The 22,808-nt window shown below is 37.9% G+C and overlaps 1 protein-coding gene across 1 annotated transcript in view; it reads left to right on the forward strand.

Moving 5' to 3' along the window:
- LOC100671125 (phospholipid-transporting ATPase ABCA3-like) overlaps positions 1-22,808 on the forward strand; it is a 230,993-nt gene that overhangs the window by 57,268 nt on the left and 150,917 nt on the right. The window contains exon 8 of the mRNA XM_010598551.2: positions 13,897-14,156. Within this exon, the coding sequence (XP_010596853.2) occupies positions 13,897-14,156 (260 nt within the window). The remainder of the gene's footprint in view (positions 1-13,896; positions 14,157-22,808) is intronic.

Here is a 22,808-nt window from a genome sequence, read left to right on the forward strand (position 1 = left end):
CCTAGGTCACAGTACAAAGAACAGACCCCAAATCTAGAGATAGAGAAAAAGGACTTGAGCATTTTATTAACTGGGACAGATACTGCTGAAAACCAGACAAAAGGGCTAAACTAGAATATTTTTATAAGTTACTGAAGATTGAGTGAAACCCCTGGGAGCTGCACACATAGGGGGAGGGGGTTGCAACCCCTTACAGGCTTTTCCTCCAGGCAACCCTGCTGGTCCCAGGAAAGATTGGGGAGGATCCTAAAGAAACTCTCTCATGGTGTTGGCTAGGGTAAGAAAACAGCTAGTGCTGAAACCCTACCCAAACTAATCTCCACTATTCCTCTTAACAAAAACCTTAATCTGCAGGGAGAACAACAACAATATATCACTTGAGGGCACTGATGGAAACCCACTGCAGCTGAGGAAAGGAACCTGGGGTGAGGGGGAAACTCTACCCCAGGAGAAGGCCAGGAATATGTGCTAGGCCTGGCTGAAGGAGAGGCAGGAGCACTTGTGAAGGTCATACCTCTGAGACCCAGCTTCACAATGCCAGCCTAAGCCTGAAGCTTAGACAGTATATCAGAGAACGACCCTTTCTCTGCCAGCCAACAAACACCACACTGACAAATATCAGGTAAAAATAATAGTGGAATATAGCTTGGAGAGCTGCAAGAGACAGAATCTCTCTGGGGAGAGGCACAAAGTGAAGACCCAAAGCCAAGATGGGAGCAGAATTGGCAAACCTTCTGGCAAACTAACCAAACCCTAAACATTAGGTATTACTAGAAGCATTTGAAGCTGGCAGTGTTGCACTAAGGGAAACTTCAAACTCCAGCCCTACTGCAAACTAGATTAACACAAACCCCCACACTAAAGGACTGGCATAAGGAAAGGCGTATTTCTTTCTAAGCATAAAAATATATTTACTTCAATGTCTACTATGCTATACCACGTTTTTCTGGCTTTCAGCAAAAAATTTTGAGGCATACAAAAATGACAAGGAAAACCACAATTCGAAAAGACAAAACCAAAAGTAAACCCACTGTTGTCGAGTTGATTCTAACTCATAGTGACCCTAAAGCACAGAGTAGAACTGGCCCAGGGGGTTTCCAAGGCTGTAAATCTTTACAGAAGCAGACTGTCATATCTTTCACGGGCAGAGTGGCGGGTGAGTTCAAACCTCTGACATTTCAGTTAGCAACTGAGTACTTTAACCACTGTGCCACCAGGGCTTTGTTGAAAACAAAGCAGTCTTCAAAACTAGACTCAGATATGACACAGATGCTTGAACTATCAGACAGGGAAGTTAAAATAACTGGTTAATATGTTAAAATCTCTAATGGAGAAAGTAGACATATGCAAGATCAGATGGGTAATTTCGTCAGAGGGATGGAAATTTTAAGAAAAGGAAATATTAGAAATAAAAAACAGTAACATAAATGAAGAATGCCTTCAGTGGGTTCATCAGTAGATTTAAAATGGCTGAGGAACAAACTGGTAAGCAGAACAATAAGTTAAAATGCATACATACGTACATGCATACATAACCAGCCAACCAAACAACTCCAGAATATCCAAAGAGCTTTGAGAACAATAACAAGTGATTGAATATTCCACTTCTGGGAAGATGGTGTAGACTTACTTTTCTCTATTCCTACCACTAAAAAAAAGTACAATTTAAAACCCTGGGCATTACATATGAAACAATCGTAAGAAGCCTCTGAAAGGTGACGAAAATAAGTCAGACCAGCTAGGGACCTCAGGACCTGAGGAACACCATGGTGATGAGTTTCTTGGATTTTCTTTTTGCTTCATATATCCCACACTTGTATCTGATGAGGTCAGCAACCCAGAAAATATCAAGAGTTGCAGATAAAAAGCCCCAGCAAAAGCCTGCACTCTCTAGCAAAAGACCAGGAAAGGGAGAACCTCGCAAGACAGAAACTATTAGACCATAACCTCACTACTCCAGCCAAACGTTACAGCAGTGGCTAAATGGAAAGCCTATACTTTCACCCTTATGAAGCTGTGATAAGGTGTTCCAACATCCCCACCAGGGTGGTGTCAGAGAAGGCCAATTAGGGAAGTGGGACTTCTATCCCCACTGGCCAGTAATACCACTCCCCACCTCAGTGTCAGTGGAAACCACATGGAGAATCTAGACTTCCATCCCTACCTAAACCAGAAAACCAAACTTGTTGCCATTGAGTCGATTCTGACTCACAGCAACCCTATAGAACAGAGTATAACTGTCCCATATGGTTTCCAAGGAGCTCCTGCTGGATTCAAACTGCCGACCTTTTGGTTAGCAGCCATAGCTCTTGACCGCTATGCCTCCACCCCTACCCAGTAGTAATGAAATGTTCCTTGCCCTTCCTGTTGGGTGGAGTCAGTGGAGGCCTAGTGGAGAGTCAGGATTTTCATCAGTGGAGACCATGTAGTGAGCTGGGATTCCCACCTCCATCCAGCAGTAACAAGGAGACCCACCTCAGGAGTTAATGGAGGCAGAGTGGGGAACTTGGACTTGCACCTCCACCTGGTATTTATGAAGCAGAATTCCCCTGTCCCCGGCCGGAGCAGTGTTAGAGAAAACCAGCTGCACCACAGGGTTTAAATAAGATCCAGAGTTTCATAACAACATGAAAATGTCCAGGATTCAGTTGAAAATCACTCATTATACCAAGAATCCAGAAGATCTCAAACTAAATGAAAAAAGGTAGTCGGTAGATACTGTATTAGTTTCCTGTGACTGTCATAAAGTACTACAAACTCATGTCTCAAAACAAGAGAAGTTTATTCTTTCATAATTCTGAAAGCCCAGAGTCCACACTCAAGATGTCAGCGCAGCCATACTCCCTCTGAAGTCTTTGGGGGTGAAGCCCTCCTTGCCTCTTCTAGCTTCTGGTGGCCCCAGGTGTTCCTTGGCTTGTGGTTGCATAACTCCAATCTCTGGCTCCATATTCACAGCAGGGCTTCCTGGAGGAAAAGCCTGTAAGAGGTTGCAACCCCCTCCCCCTATGTGTGCAGCTCCCAGGGGTTTCACTCAATCTTTAGTAACTTTTAAAAATTTTCTAGTTTAGTCTTCTTACCTGGTTTTCAGCAGTATCTATCCCAGTTAATAAAATGCTCGAGTCCTTTTTCTGTATCTCTAGATTTGGGGTCTGTTCTTTGTACTGTGACCTAGGTGTTTTGATGAGTTCACAAAGCCATTAAATCGTTGTTTACCCAGCTTTTTTTTTGTTCTGTATCTCCAAGATAAAACCACATGTGAATGCCCTTCTCTGTGTCCTCTCCTCCGCTGTCTCTCAGAAGGACAGATGCAGGTGGATTTAGGACCTACCTTAGTTATCTAGTGCTGCTGTAACAGGTAACATAAGTGGGTGACCTTAACAAACAGAACCTATTTCCTCACAGTTTAGGAGGCTAGATGTCTAAATTCAGGGCACTAGGTCTAGGGAAAAGCTTTCTCCCTCTGTTGGCTCTGAGGGAAGGTCCTTGTCAGTTTTCAGCTCTCCTTGGCTCCTTGGCGATCTTCATGTGGCATGACATCGTATCTTCCCCATTTCTGCTTGCATGTTGCTTAATCTGCTCTTTTATATCTCAAAAGAGATTGACTGAAGATACATCCTAATACTGCCTCATTAACATAACAAAGAAAACCGATTGCCAAATAGGATTATAATCACTATCCCATCCCATTGCCATTGAGTAGATTCCGACTCATAGCGACCTTACAGGACAGAATAGAACTGCCCCATAGAGTTTCCAAGGAGTGCCTGGTGGATTTGAACTGCCATCCTTTTGGTTAGCAGCTGTAGCTCTTAACCACTATAGGGGTTAGGATTTAGAGTACATATTTTGGGGGGACACAATTCAGTTCATAACAGGACCTATCCAGGTAATCCCTATTTTCCAAATAAAGTCACATTCACAGATTCCAGGTATTAGGAAATATGTATTGGGGAGTCACCATCCAACACATTACAGATGTTAACACCAAGATGATAAAGATGTTAGAATTACCTGGCAAACGTTTTTAAACCAGCCATGATAAAAATGCTTCAGTGGACAACTATAAATGAAAAATTAGAAACCCTCAGCGAAGAAATAGAAGACATAAAGGAGAATCAAATAGAAATTTTAGAACTGGAAAACACAATAAATGAAATTAAAAGCTCAGTGGATGTACTCAAAAGCAGAATGGAGGGGACAGAAGAAAGAATCACTGAGCTGGAATATAGAACAATAGAAACTACACAATCTTAACAACTGAGAAAAAGTAGTCAAAAACAATGAACAAAGTTTCAGGGACCTATATTACTATAATAAAAGATCTAACATTTGTGTCATTGGAATCTCAGAAGAAGGAGAGAAAGAGCAGAAATGAAAAAGTATGCAAAGAAATAGTGGCTACAAACTCCTGAAATTCGGCAAGAGACATAAACCTATATATTCAAGAAGCTGAGTGAAGCCCAAACAGGATAAAAACCAGAGAAATACATGCCAAGACACATCATTAAACTTATGAAAACTAAAGACAAAGGAAAAATCAGGAAAGCAGCCAGAGAAAAATGACACCTTACTTATAGGGGGAAAAAAAAAAAAATTCAAATGACAGCAGATTTTCTTTAAAAACAATGGAGGCCAAAAGGAATGACAAAATATTTTTTAAGAGCTGGAAAAAAATACCTGTCAACCTATGTTCCTGTTGTTGTTGTTAGGTGCTGTCAAGTTGGTTCTGACTCACAGCAACACTATGTACAAAAGAATGAAACACTGGCCAGCTCTGCACTATCTTCGCAATCATTGCTGTGCTTGAGCCCATTGTTGCAGCCACTGTGTCCATTTTTTTGAGGGTCATCCTTTTTTCTCTGAGCCTCTACTGTACCAAGCATGATGTCCTTCTCCAAGGACTGGTGCCTCCTAATAATATGTCCAAAGTACATGAGATGAAGTCTCACCATCCTTGCTTCTCAGGAGCATTCAGGCATGATCCTGTACCCAGGAAAAATATTCTTCAGGAGTGAAAGAGAATTCAAGACATTCTTAGATGATGAAAAAGTATGAGAATGTGTTGCCTGCAGAACACTCTGAAAGAATGGCTAAAGGGAGCTCTCTAAACAGAAAAGAAATTATAAAAGAATGAACTTTGAAACATCATAAAGGGAGAAAGAATGTGGTAAACAAAAAGATGGGTAAATAGGCTTTTCTGCTAGCAGCAGCCATCTAAGATGCATCAATTGGTCTCAACCCACCTGGAGCAAGGAAGACTGAGGAACACCAAAGATATCAGGTAATTATGAGCCTGAGAGACAGAAAGGACCACATAAACCAGAGACTACAACAGCCTGAAACCAGAAGAACTAGATGGTGCCGGCCACAACTCATGACTGCCTTGACAGGGAACACAATAGAGAACCCCTGAGGGAGCAGGAGAGCAGTGGGATGCAGACCCCAAATTCTCATAAAAAGACCAGACTTAATGGTCAGACTGGGACTAGAAGGACCCCCAAGGTCATGGTCCCCAGACCTTCTGTTAGCCCAAGACAGGAACCATTCCCGAAGCCAACTCTTCAGACAGGGATTGGACTGGAATATGGGATGTAATATGATACGGGTTGAAGAACGAGCTGCTTGGATGAAGTAGACACATGAGACTATGTTGGCATCACCTGTCTGGAGGGGAGATGAGAAGGTAGAGGGGGCCAGAAGCTGCCCGAATGGACATGAGGAGAAAGAGTGGTGGGAAGGAGTGTGCTGTCTCATTAGGGGGAGAGCAATTAGAAGTGTATAGCAAGGTGTATAAATTTTTGTATGAGAGACTGACTTGATTTGTAAACTTTAACTTAAAGCTCAATAAAAATTATTAAAAAAAATTACGTATATATAATGTACTACCTAGAACAACCACTAAAAATTTACGCAAAACCCAAAACACTAAAAAAAGTAATAGATAAATAATTGAATATATACAAAATTGGAATTCTAAAAGGAGAAGAGAATAAGGAAGGGGAAAATATTTGGAGAAATAATGGCTGAGATTTTTCCAAAATTAGTGAAACTGAACCACAGATCAAGAAACTTAGAGAACACCGAGCAGGATAAATAAAAACAAAACAAAGCACATCATATTCAAACTGTAGAAAATCAAAGACAAATTTGAAGGCAGCGGCGAGGAAGCAGTGGAACAAGAGGAAGACAACTTACCTACAAGGGAAGAATTACAGCAGACTTCTTGTCAGGAACCATGAAAACAGATAATGGAGTGATGTTTTAAAATACGGAAAGAAAAAAAAAAAAATAGTGTTGACCCAGAAATACTATACCAAGTGAAACTGTCCTTCAGAAGTGAAGGAGAAATACCTTTCAAACCAATAAATAAACAAACTGAGGGAATTTATTGCCTGCAAACCCACTCTACAAGAAATAGTAAGGGAAGTTTTTCTTTTTAGGTAGAAGGAATATAATACAGGTAAGAAAACAGGATCTCAAAGACTATCAAAAGTGGAATAAACCAGGTGTTAATCAATGTCATAAAACAGTATGTGTACTTATCTGTTTAATGAGAAACTAGTTTGTGTTGTAAACCTTCATCTAAAGTACAATAAAACAGAAAAAAATAGTTGAATAAACTAAAGTAAAATATCTTTTCCCTTATTTTAACTGCTCTCAAAGATAACTGTTTAAAAGAGTAATAATAACAATGCATTGTATGATTATAGCACATATAAAATTGAAATGTATGATGACAGTGGCATGGAGTATGGGAGGGAGGAATTGGGAATATACTGTTATTACATCTGTGCAGAAAAGATCTAATGTATCTAGAGGAAATATTTGAGACATAGTACGCTTTAGACTGCTTTCAGGGTTGGCCCTTGCTTGATTGGCTCTTGGTTGGTGTTTGGTAATGTGGCACTCAGTCCATACCTTAACTGACAAGCGTGGGTCTCTGTGCCTAGGCTGTTTGTCTAAACACTTTGGTTTATGCTAAATACTTGCTTTTCTTCTAAGAGTCTGGGATTTTGGAACATTCTAGGCAGAGGGTGTCCATATGATCACCTCCAATAAAAACTTTGGGTGGTGTATCTCTAATGGACTTCCCTAGGCAGAAACATTGAATACATGTTACTGCATTCTTCATTGCTGAAAAAATGAGTATGCTCAGTGTGCTGCCTCAAGAGGGAGAAAGATTAGGGAAGCCCGTGCATGGATTTCTCCAGACTCCACCTTTTGCTTCTTTTCTTGATTTTCCGATTGTGTAACATTTCACTATAACAACCTTAGCCATGAGTACAGCTATATGCTGAGTCCCTTGAGTCCCTCTAACAAATCACCTCATATGTAGGTGATCTTGGGGTCTACCATATATACAAAGTGGTATAATATTATTTGAAAATGGACTGAAAGATTACTTTAAAATGTATTTTTGTAAATCGTAAGGCAACTTTGAACATCATTAATATGATACGCAAGTAAGATTTTGCTGAAGATCATTCAAAAACGGTTGCAGCAGTACACCAACAGGAAACTGCCAGAAATTCAAGCCAGATTCAGAAGAGGACATAGAATGAGGGATATCATTGCTAATGTCAGATGGATCTTGGCTAAAAGCAAAGAACGTCAGAAAGATGTTTACTGTGTTTTATTGACTGTGTGCAAAGACATTCAACTGTGTGGATCATAACAAATTATGGATAACAGTGCAAAGAATGGAAATTCCAGAACACTCAATTGCGCTCATGCAGAACCTGTACATAGACCAAGAGGCAGAACGAGGGGATACTGTGTGGTTTAAAATCAGGACAGGTGTGTGTAAGGGTTGTATCCTTTCACTGTACTTACCATTTTCATATGCTGAACAAATAACTCCAAAAAGCTTGACAATATGAAGAACATGGCATCACGATTGGAGGAAGACTGATTAATATGCAGATGACACAACCTTGCTTGCTGAAAGTGAAGAGGACTTGAAGCATTAACTGACGAAGATCAAAGACTACAGCCTTCAGTATGGATTATACCTCAACATAAAGAAAACAAAAATCCTCACAACTGGACCAATAAGCAACATCATGATAAACGGGGAAAAGATTGAAGTTGTCAAGGATTTCATTTTACTTGGATCCACAATCAATAGCCATGGAAGCAGCAGTCGAGAAATCAAATGATGTATTGCATTGGACAGATCTGCTGAAAAGACCTCTTCGAAGTGTTGAAAAGCGAAGATGTCACTTTGAGGTGTGCCTTGATATTTTCAGTATCTTCATTTGCGTGTGAAATCTGGACAATGAATGAGGAAGACCAAAGAAGAATTGACACATTTGAATTATGGTGTTGAAAAAGAATATTGAAGGTACTATGGACTTCCAGGAGAATGAACAAGTCTTTCTCGGAAGAAGTATAGTCAGGGTGCTCCTTGGAAGCGAGGATGGCGAAACTTTGTCTCGTGTAGTTTGGGAATGTTATCAGGAGGGACCAGTCCATAGAGAAAGATATCATGCTTGCTAAGGTAGTGGGTCAGCAAAAAAGAGGAAGACCCTCAAGGAGATGGATTGACACAGTGGCTGCAACAGTGGGCTCAAACAGAGCAATAATTGTGAGGATGGCACAGGACCAGGCAATGTTTTGTTCTGTTGTACATAGGGTTGCTATGAGTTGGATCCAGCTCAGTGACACCTAACAACAACAAGGCAACCTCTAAAAAAGTTTTTTTAAAAAGAGGTATAAATAATAGTATAGTAAAAAAAAAAAAAAGGAATCATAAAAAACTCCAGTGAATAGTTATATAAAACCAGAAAACCAAACCCATTGCCGTTGAGTCAATTCCGACGCATCACAACTCTATTAGGACAGAGTAGAACTGCCCCATAGGGTTTCCAAGGAGTGCCTGGTGGATTCAAACTGTTGACCTTTTGGTTAGCAGCTGTAGCACTTAACCACTATACCACCAAGGATAATATATAGATATATGCATATACAGGTAGTCTCTGACTTTCGACATATTCAAGTTACAATGAACTGCACTTATGACTCTTTTTTTTGTACATCTTATCATTAGTAATATGTACCGCATATAATGTTGCAGTATGTAATTTGTTGATGTTATCATTCTCAGATGTTCAGTGTTATGATTTATAAAGGTACTGATAATAGAAGGCAATAATAATGAAAACTAAAAAAAAATGTATTCAAGTAACTTTAGAACTGACTTACTACGGAATCGTTGGAACATAACCTCATTGTAAGTTAGGAATTACCTGTATATGTGTGTGTATATGTATAACATATGAATAATGTAACTCAAAGAATAAAATGAATTTGCATGATTCCATAACGATGGGACTCAAAAATCTTACTCCCTGGCTAAGCACTGGCTGCTAACTCAAAGTTCAGTAGTTCGAACCCACCAACTGCTCCGCAGGAGAAAAGACTTGACAGTCTGCTTCTGTGAAGATTACAGCCTAGGAAACTCTAAAGGGTCGTTCTACTCTGTCCTATAGAATCCCTACGAGTCGAAATCAACTCAGCAGCACACAACAACAAGGTATTTACTTAAGTGCATAAAAACCTGTGAATGAATGTTTATAGCGACTTTAATTATTATCACCCCAAACAATTAAGAAGTCCTTCAGTGGGTTAATGAGTGAAGAAATGGTGGGATGTCCATACAGTGAAATATTACTCAGCTATAAAAAGGACTGAGGTGTTGATTCATGCAACAACAACATGGATGAATCTTAAATGAGGTTTGCTAAGTTGAAGCCATAGTCACATGGCTACATATTTTTTATTCCATTTATAGGACATTCTGGAAAAGGTAAAACTAAAGGGACTGAAAACAGGTCACTGGTTATGAGTGGTTGGGAGTGGGGGAAGTGGTTGATTACAAAGGGACAACACAGGAATTTTTTACGGTGATAAGACTATTCTGTATTGCACTATTGTGTGTACATGATACTGTGCACTAATCAAAACCCTTATAGGGTAAAATTTACTGTTTTCAAATTAAAAATACCAACCAGGGTATCTGGGGATCTCAGGGTAGAATGTAGATAAATGTATGACAAAATCATCAGTAACCTCCTTGAAGAGGGTGGCAGAAAAAGGAGCTGACCTAAGTAATGTTGGAAAACTGTTTTGAATGAGTTCTATAAGGCTAAAGACAAAATAAATATATGCAAATAAGCTAATACTGTAATTGATAAACTTGTTTCTCATGGGGGTATGGTTTAGGATTCAAGCTTTGTACTGTCTCCAAAGGAAGTTACAACTGAACAGGGAGGGAAGACTAAGATGAAGATTATGGTGATGAATTAAGAGTTGGAAATACCTGTATAAACTCATGTTTATTTGGTAGAGATTAGTGGATATAGAAATATAGATATGTGTGTATACATGCATTAAACTACATGCATATTTTTCCTAGCTCTGTCTGCTGAAGGGGCCTAAAAGCAATGAGAACTCAGTAGCAATGAGCACACCCAGTACCCAGATTGTGGTTTCTCAATGTCATTCTCCAATAAAAGGAACCAGGGATCCTTAGAGACTTGGCTAGTTTTAGGGCTGAGATAGGGAAAATACAAGATGATCCTGGAGCATGGTGTAGTGCCACAAAGTAAGGATGTGCTTAAAACAAAAAGAGGAGGATGGTGGGATTGGGCCTGCTAAAAAAGACACAGGAGCAAACCCAAAAGAGCTCCCAATGGCTGAACCTGAAATTGTGTATCAGTAATTTATTATGACCCAAAGAATAAAAATTAAATTTCAAGGAGTCTATTCTGATATAAATAAAAAAAAAAAGTAAATGAATAAGTCAATGGGTGAAAATACACAAATCTTCCTTACAGAAGAATTCCAAATCATGTATGTAGATACTCCCCCTCCCAAGAGATAGCACTTAATCTGCTTTCTCTTAAGTGTGGGCTGGACTTAATGACTTGCTTCCAAAGAATAGTATATGAATGAGAAAGGAAAAATAGTAACTTTACAGGGAAGAAACCTGCCAGGCACCACTTTAACCAAGTCATCAAGGTTAACATCACGAGTGATGTCATGTTGACATCAAATACCCCCCTGACAGAATGTGATGAAGGGGGCATCTCACCTAACCCAAAACTCATAACCCTAGTCTAATAGTAAGAAAACATCAGATACACCCAAATTGCAGGACATTTTGCAAAATACCTGACCAGTATGCTTAAAAGCTCTCAAGGTCATAAGAAACAAGGAAAGAATAAGAAACCTTCACAGATCAGAGGGGACTATGGAGACATGACCAATACAACACAGTATCCTGGGTGGTATCCTGGAACAGAAAAAGGACATTGGGGAAAAACTAGTGAAACCCAGATATACTCTGTGTAAGTTATAAATAGTATTTCTTGGTTTTGACAAAGGTACTACTCTGGTTATGTAAGATGTTAATACTAGAGAAGCTGGCTGCAAGGTATATAGTAGTGTTTATCCCTTTTTTTTTTTTTTTTCCATTATTGCCTCTCTAAGCCTTTTAAACATTTTTTCCCTAAACATTTCCCTTAATGAAATTTTAATACCACAGATATACTACATATCTGTTTGTGCACTATGGCCTCCTTGGGGCAATATAACCCCCCATTGAGCATGCACGGTATACCTTAAATCTCTGTACTATCTTCATAACTTCTGTAAAACTATTTTTTCCCAAAATAAAAAGGTTAATTAAAAAAAAAATCAAACCAAAGTAGCAATAAAAGTGAATTTTCTCAATCTGTGAAAAATTTCACATCTGTGAAAAACTTATAGTGTACTTGTGAATTATTGAGCATTTTCTACCTAATATCAGAAATAAAGGAAAGATATTTGCTCTCATCACTTCTGTTCAGCATATTACTGGAAGTCCTAGCCTGTAGCAGGAAAAAGGAGAAGAAATAAAAGGCATAATGTCTAGAAAGGAAGAAGTAAAATTATCTTTATTTGCAGATGACACAAGCATGTGCAGATAATCTGAAGAATATATAAAACAATACTACAACTAATTTCTTAATTCAGAACAATTTTAAGATAAAAGGTAACTATAGAAAAATAAATGATAAATTTACACCAAAAACTCAAAACTATTTCTGAAAGAAAATAGAAAAGACGTAAATAGTGAGATATTTTATTTTTTTCATTGGAAGACTCAAAATAGTTAAGATGTAAATTCTCCTGTAATTGATGTATACAGTCAATACATGCACAATCAAAATCCTAGCAGGCTCTTGTGAAGAAACTGACAAGCTTATTTTAAAATTTATATCGAAACGCAAAGGATCTGGAATAGACAAAGCGATCTGGAAAGGAAAGAAAATGTTGAAGGATGTTCCTTACCTGATTTCAAGACCTACTGTAAAGCTGCAGTAATAAAGACATTGTCATATTGATGTGAACACGAGCAAACAGGCCTATGGAAAGAATGGAGGTCTTCGAAATAGAGCCACACATACGCAGTTCCTTGATTTTCCATGGAGGTGCCAATATAATTCACTGGAGAAAGGAAAATGTTTTCAACAAATGGTGCTGGAACAAATTGATATCCATTTGGAAAAAATGAATCTTGATCATTACCCCACACCCTACAGAATAAGATGATCATAAATCTAAATGTAAAAGTTAAAATCATAAAGATTCTAGAGCAAAATTTTGAGAATTTTTTTGTTGTAGGCCATGATTCATTAGGACACAAAATGCATTTATTATAAAAGAAAAAATTGGTAAATTGGACTATTTAAATTGCTTTTCATATGAAACATACTGTTAAAGAAATAAAAAGCAAGATTCAGAGAGTAGAAAATATCCACAATGTGCACATCTGACACAGAATTTGCATTCATAATATATAAAGGACTTTTCAATTAATAGTTTTAGATGTCATGGCAGTGCCAAGTTTCTATAAAAGTTTTTAAGTGCTTACTCTGTATTTCTGTACTCAAATCATAAACCAGTAAGAAACTGTTTACATTCTGGCACAGGTTCACAGAGCACACTTCGTAGCACTGACTTAGTGGCCATCAGCTCACATAACTATCATTTCTTTTATGAACTTCATTTCTTTTTCAAATATTCGAAGTCTTTACCTGTCCAATAATTACTTCAAGTCTCATTCATTACAGTTGATTTAAATTGCAGAAAGCAGCTGTTATGGATTGAATTGTGTTCTCCCAAAACGTGTGTCAACTTGGCTTGTCCATGATTCCCAGTATTGTGTGATTGTCCACCATTTTGTCATCTGACATGATTTTCCTATGTGTTGTAAATCCTACCTCTGTGATGTTAATGAGGTGGGATTAGTGGCAGTTATGTTAATGAATCAGGACTCAATCTACAAGATTAGGTTGTGTTTTAAGCCAATCTCTTTTGAGATATAAAAGAGAGAAACAAGCAGAGAGACAGGGGGACCTCATACCACCAAGAAAGCAGCACTGGGAGCAGTGTGTGTCCTTTGGACCCTGGATTCCTGCACTGAGAAGCACCTAGTCCAGGGGAAGATTGATGACACAGACCTTCCCCCAGAGCCGACAGAGAGAGAAAGCCTTCCCCTGGAGCTGGCACCCTAAATTCGGACTTCTAGCCTCCCAGACCGTGTGAGAATAAACTTCCCTTGGTTAAAGCCATTCACTTGTGGTATTTCTGTTATAGCGGCACTGGGTAACTAAGACAGCAGCTCTATAATTTCATACCAGCTTCTGGAAAGCTAGTTCCTTTTAGAAAGTATTCATTACTTATTTATGTATTAAAACTTTGATAGCAGCTTTCTAAAATTTAGACTATGAGAATGGTCGTGTTACAGCAGTTGGCCTTATTTGTTATGGATATACTTTATTTCCTTCTTTGTTCAACTCAGCTATTTCTTCGTCTATTGTACTTAACAATCTTTGTTTTCTCATTTAGGGTACATCGATGAAGGGTTCCTTCTTTTGCAACATTCCGTGGATAAGGCCATCATGTTGTATCATAAGAGCAGTGCTGCAGAAAAGCTGTTCAATGATACCAGCATTTTTGTTCAGAGATTTCCATACCCGGCACACCGTCAGGATGTGTTCCTCGCATTTTCTAGTTTTTTTATCCCTTTAGTAATCTTGTTTATGTTCTCTATGAATCATTTTACCCTCATTCAATCCATTGTGTGGGAAAAGGAAAACAGATTGAAGGTAACTCCATTTTTCTTGTGGTAGAGCTTCTGTAGAAAATTTGGGGGTCTGTGGGGCAGATTTATGTGGAGAGTTGGGTTATTTCTACACATTCAGCACTCTTAGGTGGTTATGTTTTAGTAGTGGCCAAGTAGTAAGCACTTATATTTCTTGGCAATTTTCTAATTTTTTTAATACAAATATTGATTTGGTTTTTAGTCTTTTTTCTAGACAACTACTTCACAAGAATATTACAGATTGAATTTAAATACCAAATGCCCTAAAACTTCTTTGGAATCAGGTTGGGCTACAAAGAGATAATCATATAGGCTCTTGGAGTTGTACCTAGATGAATTTAAAATATAATTCAATTCCAAGATTGTGAATCTGTGTTTTTTTTTTTTTTGTTTTGTTTTGTTTTGTTTTGTTTTACCAATTTCTGATCTCTGAAATTATTTCTTCTTAATGACCTCTTATGGTCCCTCGGTTACTGTATCCTGCTTGAGAGCATGCTGTGTTAAGAGGCTTTGTAGTTCAAAATTCAGTCATTCACCCTTCCAGCCAATGATTCATTCAATGATTATTTATGTACTATTTACTGAGTACCTACTTTGTTTCAGGGTCTCTGATAAATCATAGGCTTGAATCCTGGCTCTATTACTTATTGACTCTATAACATGTCATGTAACTTTTCTAGCTCAGATATAAATTGAGTATAATAATACCTAACTTGCAGAGATGCCATGCTATTGAATCAGTTATTATGTGAAAAATTATCATCCCCAAATCACCCAGACCTACTGTTGTGAGGTATAAATGAGGAACAACATGAAGCATACTTAGTGCAATGCCTGGCACATGATGAGTGCTCAGTAACTGTCAGCTGTAGCTGTCAGCTGTAGCTGTCAATACCAATGATCCCTCCATTTCATTTTCCTCCCTTGTGCAATCATGAGTCCTGCCATTGCTTCCTTCCCTTTATTAGTGGCCACACCACTCTCCAGATCAGGCTCACATTACTTCTCACCATCTGGCTCTTCTCAATCAGGCATCTTGTAACTCATCTTCCTATCCACTATTTCCCTTCCTTCTAATCTATCTTGTATACTGTTGCCAGGGTAATTGTCCTGTAACATGCATCCAGCACGTAACATGCATAGATATAAATAAATGTTAGGAACTCATTACTGCCTGTTGAATAAACTCCATTTAAGCATATAAATTTTCTAATGTTTGGCCCACACCTACTTCTTGTTTTTTTTGCCTTTTTCTGTTTATTGTTTTAGTCCAGTAAATTCCTTTCCTTCCATCCAAAAACGAAATGGCTTATTTTGAAGTTTATGTTTCCTCTGATTATAATGCCTTTTTTTCTTTCTTTTGTGACTGGTGAACATATAGTTAACTTTCTTGCCTTGGCTTTCATAGCTGCTGTCTCCTTGTTGATGTTACTGTTTAATTCTTAACTGTAATTTAACACTTTCTCCTTTGCGTTCCTGGAGCATGATAGACAAACTTCAACCATGCAGTTTATAATATTTATTCATTATTTTTATTTTTAAACTTTTTCATTGAAGTATATAACATACATGCTGTTGCTGCTGTTGCGTGCCTTCAAGTGGTTAAGCGTTCAGCTGCTAACCAAAAGGTTGGCAGCTCAAATCCACCAAGTGCTCCTTGGAAACACTATGGGGCAGCTATACCCTGTCCTATAGGGTCACTATGAGTTGGAAGTGACTCAGTGGCAACAGGTTTATGTATAACCTACGTATAGAAAAATGTACAAATAATAAGTGTATGTCTGAATGGATTTATCATAAAGTAAGTATGCCCATGTTATCACGACCCTGTTAAGAAACAAAACATTGCCAGCACTTTAGCAGTTGCCTTCTGCACCCAAAGGTACACACTGACCTGATTTATAATACCATGAGTTAATTTTGTCTGTGTTGGAACTTGATATAAATGGAATCTCACACTATATTCTTTAAGGAACCCTGGTGGCACGATGGTTAAGCATTCGACTGGTAACCGAAAGGTTTTGGCATCTGGAATCCACCCAGCCAGTCCATGAGAGAAAGACCTGGAAGTCTGCTTCCATAAAGATTACAGCCAAGAAAGCCCTATGGGCAGTTCTACTCTGTCACATGGGGTTACTGCAAGTCCAAATTGACTTGACAGCACTTAACAACAACATTAATTACATTATTTTGTGTTTGTGTGATTCATTCTGCTAAACTATGTAGCAGTAGTTCATTCAATTGAGTTCTAAGATTCCATGGTATGACTATATCACAATTTTTTAAATTCATTTTTCTGTTGATCATTGGGGTAGTTTAGGGTTTGGCTATTATAAATAATGCATCTATGAAATTTATACTTGTCTTTTTGCTGAGTGTTAGGTTATGCATATTTAACTTTAGTAAATAATGCCAAAGTTTGCTAAGAAAATTCTACCAAATTACATTCCCAGTAGCAATGTATGAGGATTCAGTTTGCTGCGCATCCTCACCAACATTTGGTATTGTCAGTTTTTTTTTTTTTTTAATTTCAGCAAGTCTCATGAATGTATAAAAAAACAAAAAACCAAACCTGTTGCCATTGAGTCAATTCCGACTCATAGCAACCCTGTAGGACAGAGTAGAACTGCCCCATGGGATTTCCAAGGAGCCCCTGGTAGATTCAAAATGCTGACTTTTTGGTTAGCAGCCATAGCTCTTAACCACTACACCACCAGGGTTTCCAATGAGTGTATAGGGGTATCTAATTGTGCTGGTTTGTTCAGTTGCCAACCTGTTTATACTAGGCACTATCCGTCCTAGAATGTTTTTTTCTGTATCGTTCCTGATTACAGTTGGCCAAAAGTGAAGTGGCATGAGAATTGGGAGGATGAAGAGAAGCAGTAGTCATCACACTCTATAAAGATTGTCATTGGTTATAGGTGGAGAGCAGATACAGAAGTGTTGGTGTGTTCCAGTCTGTCCTCATTCTTCTAGACTCTGTCCAGCTCTCCTTTGCAGTGTGCATTTAATTTGCATTTCTCCAATGTCTAATGAGGTTTAGCATATTTTTATATGTCCATTTGTATATATATATATGTTTTGGTTCAGTTCACTTGCCTATTTTTTACACTGATTATCTGTTGGTTCTTTTTCTTGGGGAGTTGTAAGAATTCCTAGTGTATTTGGCATACAGTTCCTTTGCTGGTTGATATGTGTCGCAGCTGTCTTCTCCTTCTGCCATTCACTTTGGTAATCAGAAGTTCTTCATTTAAATATGTTTGTCAATCTCTTCCTCTATATTGAGTCATTTTATTTCTAGTTTCAGCAATGTTGTACTGCTCCAAGGTCATGAAGATGGTCTCTTGCATTATTTTCTACACACTTAGAATATCATTTTCCATTTTAGATATGCAGTCCAACCATTGATTTTTACCTAAGGGTTGGGTAGAAATCAAATTTCATTAAAAAAAAAAATACAGCTATCCTATTGATAAAGTACTTTTTATTAAAACAGTCATGATTTCTCTACTGCACTATAGTTCCACCATTTTAATAAATTAAGTCCATATAGACATTAGTTGGTTTCTTGCTTTTATCCTTATGATAGTACTGTGCTGTCATGATTACTCCAGCTTTTAAATAACTCTTGACATTTGAAGAAAGTTTCCACCCCTTTGTTGTTCGTCTTTAAGAGTTTCTTGAATATTCTTGGACCTTTGTCTGCCATGAGCATTATGCTCTTTAAGAACTATGTATATGGGATCAAATGGACAACAGCAACTCAAAAAATTGGATAGAACCTTAGGAGGTAGTGCATTTATGTTAATGAGGGAGGAACAGGTCTGAAAAGGAGGGTGAGAATGGTTACACACTTGAGGAATGTAATCAGCGTCACTAAATTGTACATGTAGAAACAGTTGAATTGGCATATGTTTTGCTGTGTATATTCTCAACAAAAACAAAATAAATTTAAAGAAAAAAATATTCTTGGACCTTTATATTTCTATATACACCTTGGAATCAGTTTAACAATTTCAAAAAACATCCTACTGGGATTTTTAGTGAAATTGTAAATCAGGATTGACATTCTCTAGTAATGAGTATTCCAATTCATGAATGTGGTGTATTCTATTATTTATGTCTTTTAAAATTAATTTTATGTAAATTTTTGTGTATCAGTCATGCATATTCATGAAATCTGTTTCTTCATGTTTTTGTAATTGCAATCAGTAATCGTTATTCATTTTCTGTTTGTTGCAGGTATATAAGAAACAGATTTTTAAAAACATTAATTCTGTTTCCACCAACCATATTAAATTTTCTTATTAGTTCAAATAATTTTATATAAACAATCATGTTATCTGTAGATTTCCCATCCTGTTCCTGTTGCTGTCAAGTTGGTGCTGACTCATGGCGACCCCATGTGTTACAGAGCAGAGCTGAGCTCCCATAGAGGGTTCTTGGCTGTAATCTTTATGGCAGCAGATGGCCAAGCCTTTCTTCAGTGGCACCACTGAGTGGCTTCAAACCGCCAGCTTTTCTTTTAGTAGCTGAGCAGAAACCTTTGTGCCACCCCGGAATCCTTATATGTAAAGAATGACAGTTTTATTTCTTCCTTTTCAATCATTTTACCTTTATTTATTTATTTTTTTCCTTGCTTTTTTTCACTGGCTGCATTGTCTTCAGGGCAGTGTAAAACAGAAGTGGGTAATAATAGATATTCTTATGTCATTTGTGATCTCTAAAAGAAAACATTCAATATGTCACCTTTAAGTTTACTCTAGGTTTTATGTAGAGACCCTCATTAGGTTAGGAAAACTTTCTTTTGTTACTAGTTTGCTAAGCCTTTTTGTTGTGTGTACAGTGATTCTGAATTTTAGCAAGTGCTTTTTCTGCATGTATTGAGATGATCTTGTGATTTCCCCCTTTTATTGTGTTAAAGTGGTGAATTGCATAATAAATTTTTATTGTTGTTGAAAATATACACAGGAAAACATATACCAATTCAACAATTTTTACATATATAATTCAGTGACATTGATTATATTCTTCAAGTTGTGTAACCATTCTCAGCCTCCTTTTCCGAATTGTTTGTCCCCCCATTGACATGAACACATTTCCCCCAAGGCTCCTATATAACCTTTCGAGTTGCTATTGTCAGTTTGATGCCATATAGATTGTTCTTTAAAAGACCACAATGCTTGAGGCTGACATTCTTTACTAATTAACTAAACTGTTGTTTGGTTTAAAGAAGACTTTAGGGGATTTTTTTTTTTTGGGGGTTTAGGGTTTAAAGATTATCTCAGGGCAGTAGTTTTAAGGTGTTTGTCCAGCCTCAGTGCCTCCAGAAAGCCTGGAGTCCGTGAGAATTTGACATTATGTTCTGCATTTTCCCCAGGATTCTTCTATAGAAACTCTGATTAAAACGTTCAGTAATGGTAGCCAGGACTCATCCAGTTTTTCTCATCTCATGGCAAAGGACGCAGTTGTTCATGGAGGCTATTAGCCACGCATTCCATTCCCTTCTCATTCCTGACTCAGGAGCCCTCGATGGCACAGTGGTTAAGCGCCTGGCTGCTAACCAAAAGGTTTGTGGTTTGAACCCACCAGCAACTCTGTGGGAGAAGGATGTGGCAATCTGCTTCCATAAAGATCATAGCCTTGGAAACCCTATGGGGTAGTTCTACTTTGTCCTGTAGGGTCGTAGGATCAGAATTGACTCAATGGCAGTGGGTTTTTTTGTTTTATTCTTGGCACTCCTTCTTTGTCTTTTTGCTTCAGGCAAATAGAGACCAATTGTACTGTGGATGGTCGTCTGCAAGCTTTTAACACCCCAGACACTATGCAACAAATAAGAGGTAGGACAGACGCATCAAACATATTAGGTCAGTTAACTGGAATATCCCATGGAACTATGACCCTAAACCTCTAGACCAAGAAACTAAATCCCTGAGGTATTTGTGCATAAGCAGCCTCGGCAGCTACTCTTCTTTTTTTTCCTGTTGTTTTAGAAATATATATCACAGAACATTTGCCAATTCAACTTTTTTCAGGTGTACAACTTAGTGACATCAATGACATCAATTGGCTGTGAAACCATTACCCTTAATCAATGTGAATATTCCATCACCATAAACAGAAACTCAGTGCTGCATAAGCAGTAACTGTCCCTTTTCCCCTCCCTCCCGACCCTGGTAATTACTAATAAACTTAAGTCTCTATGCATTTTCCTATTCTTGTGTCTTTATATAAGTGAGGTATTTGTCCTTTTGTGATTGATTTATTTCACTCTGCATAATTCATGCATTCATCTCTTGATGGGCATTTGAGTTGTTTCCATCTTCCAGGTTTTTTGTTTTTTTTTTTTTTTTTGAGGAACCACCACACAGCTTTCTACAACGGCTATACCATTTTGCATTCCCACCAGCAATTAAGTATTCCGATTTCCCCACATTCTCACCAACATTTTTTAGTTTCCTTTTTTTTAATCTTAGCCATCTTGTTGTTTTTGTTGTGTGCTGTCAAGTCGATTTTGACTCATTGCGACCTTGTAAGACAGAGTAGAACTGCCTCATAGGGTTTCCTAGGCTGTAATCTTTTTTTTTTTTTTTTAACATTTTATAATGCTTTAGGTGGAAGTTTATACAACAAATTAGTTTTGTATTCAACAATTCATATACAAGGTGTTCTGTGACATTGATTGCTATCCCTGCAATCTGTCAGTGCTCTTCCCATTTTCACCCTGCCTTCCCTATTTCCATCCCTCCAGTTTCCCTGCCCCTCCTTGCCTTCTCACCTTTGTTTTTGGGCAAATGTTGCCCATTTGGTCTCTTTTAGTTGATTGTTTTAAGGAGCATATTCTTCACGGGTGTTATTATTTTATAGGCCAATCTATTATTAGGCTGAAAGGTGATCTCCAGGAGTGGGTTCAGTTCCAGTTTGAAAGAGTGTCTTAGGGCAATAGTTTTAGGGGTTTCTCCAGTCTCTATTATCCCAGTGAGTCTGGTCTTTTTTATGAATTTAGTTTTATTCACATTTTTCCCTCATTTTAACCGGGACCTTCTGTTGTGTCCCTGATCAGAGCGGTCCCTGATCAGAGTGGTCAGTAGTGGTAGCTGGGCATCATCTAGTTTTGCTGGTCTGAGGGTAGAGGAGGCTGTGGTCTGTGTAGGCCATTGATCTTTTGCATTAATTTCTTCCTTGAGTCTTTGGTTTCCTTTACTCTCCTTTGCTCCAGATGGGAAGAGATCAATAGTTGTATCTTAAATGGCCACTTGAAAGCTTTTAAGACCTCATATGTTATTCAGAAGTGTGTTGTTTCATTTCCAAGTATTTTGGTATCTTCAGGCTATCTTTTATTGATTTGTAGGTTAGTTCCATTGTGGTCTGTGAGCATACTTTGTAGTATTATTATTTTTTAATTTGTTAAGATTTATGTTCCAAGATTTGGTCTGGCTTGGTGAATGTTCCATGTGAGCTTGACAAGAACGTGTATTCTGCTGTTGTTGGATGAAGAGTGCTATAAATGTCAATTAGTCTCCTTTCCCTTTTTCTACCTTTTTCTCCAAATGTATAATTTTCAGCCAATTAATTCTACTCCAAAAAATTTTCAATGGCTAATAGTCTTTATAGCTGCCTACAAGTTGTAGGTGAAGTCTTCTCTCCTGCCTTATAAAAATTTTAATAGTTTATCTTGAATGTTCAAGATACTTTATGTATTTCTAAACAGATGAGTCAATAATATGAGGAATATATTTATGAAGGTTGGAAGCATGCAGATGACCTCCAGTATGAAACTGAAGACTTTCCATCAGATGCCATCTATTTTTCTCTACTTAACTGCCACTTTGTTCAGTATTATGTTGCCTTGTTCTAGTCATGTTTCAGTGTATAGTCTTCTCCCATAGACAGGAACTTCTTTCCCTGAGAACATCTTAGTGTTACTACGCGAGAACATGCTTAGTGTTTGGAAACTCATTGTTGGACTATTGGATAAGAAGTCTGGCTATGACTGATATTGAAATGATGGTCTAAAGTAAGGATAGCAAATCATGAATCATGGAGTCATCATTTTTTGGTAAGGTTCTGAAGGGGTGCTTTTACATTTGCTACCTTCTTGATCATCATGCCAAACACTATCTACCTGTCAGACTGTTTAAAAGAAACTGAAGGGTTCCTTTAATTTCAGTGTCAGCAGAACATTCCGGTGTCTACAGAATTATTATTCCTTCTCCATCTCTATGTACCACTCCTTTAACAGTGTCACAGACATTATTCCAAACATCAGTTGATTCTAAATATGGGGGCACTAATTACTACTGCATTTCCTCAATACTAAGATTTCAGTGATTGCAGGGTGCATTTCAGTTTTAATTTGGAAAAATGTAACATTGCATTTCATTATGATTGAATTACACAAATACTTATACACATACTGGACTTTACTTCTGGTCGTGACATAGTAACACTTAATAGATTTCCTGCCATAAACAACTATAAATTGCCAAAGTATATAAAGATATTTTTCTCAAACACATCACAAAAGGCAATGCAGAACTATGATTCCCGAGAGAAGGGAAACACATGAGTTGAGCCCCGTGATCTTTCTAGATATCTGCCTGTAGGCACAATAGTCATGCTGAGTTGAGAGACAGTAATTGGAGCTCAGAATGGC

Source organism: Loxodonta africana, chromosome 12 (assembly GCF_030014295.1).
Source record: "Loxodonta africana isolate mLoxAfr1 chromosome 12, mLoxAfr1.hap2, whole genome shotgun sequence".
Lineage (NCBI taxonomy): Eukaryota > Metazoa > Chordata > Mammalia > Proboscidea > Elephantidae > Loxodonta > Loxodonta africana.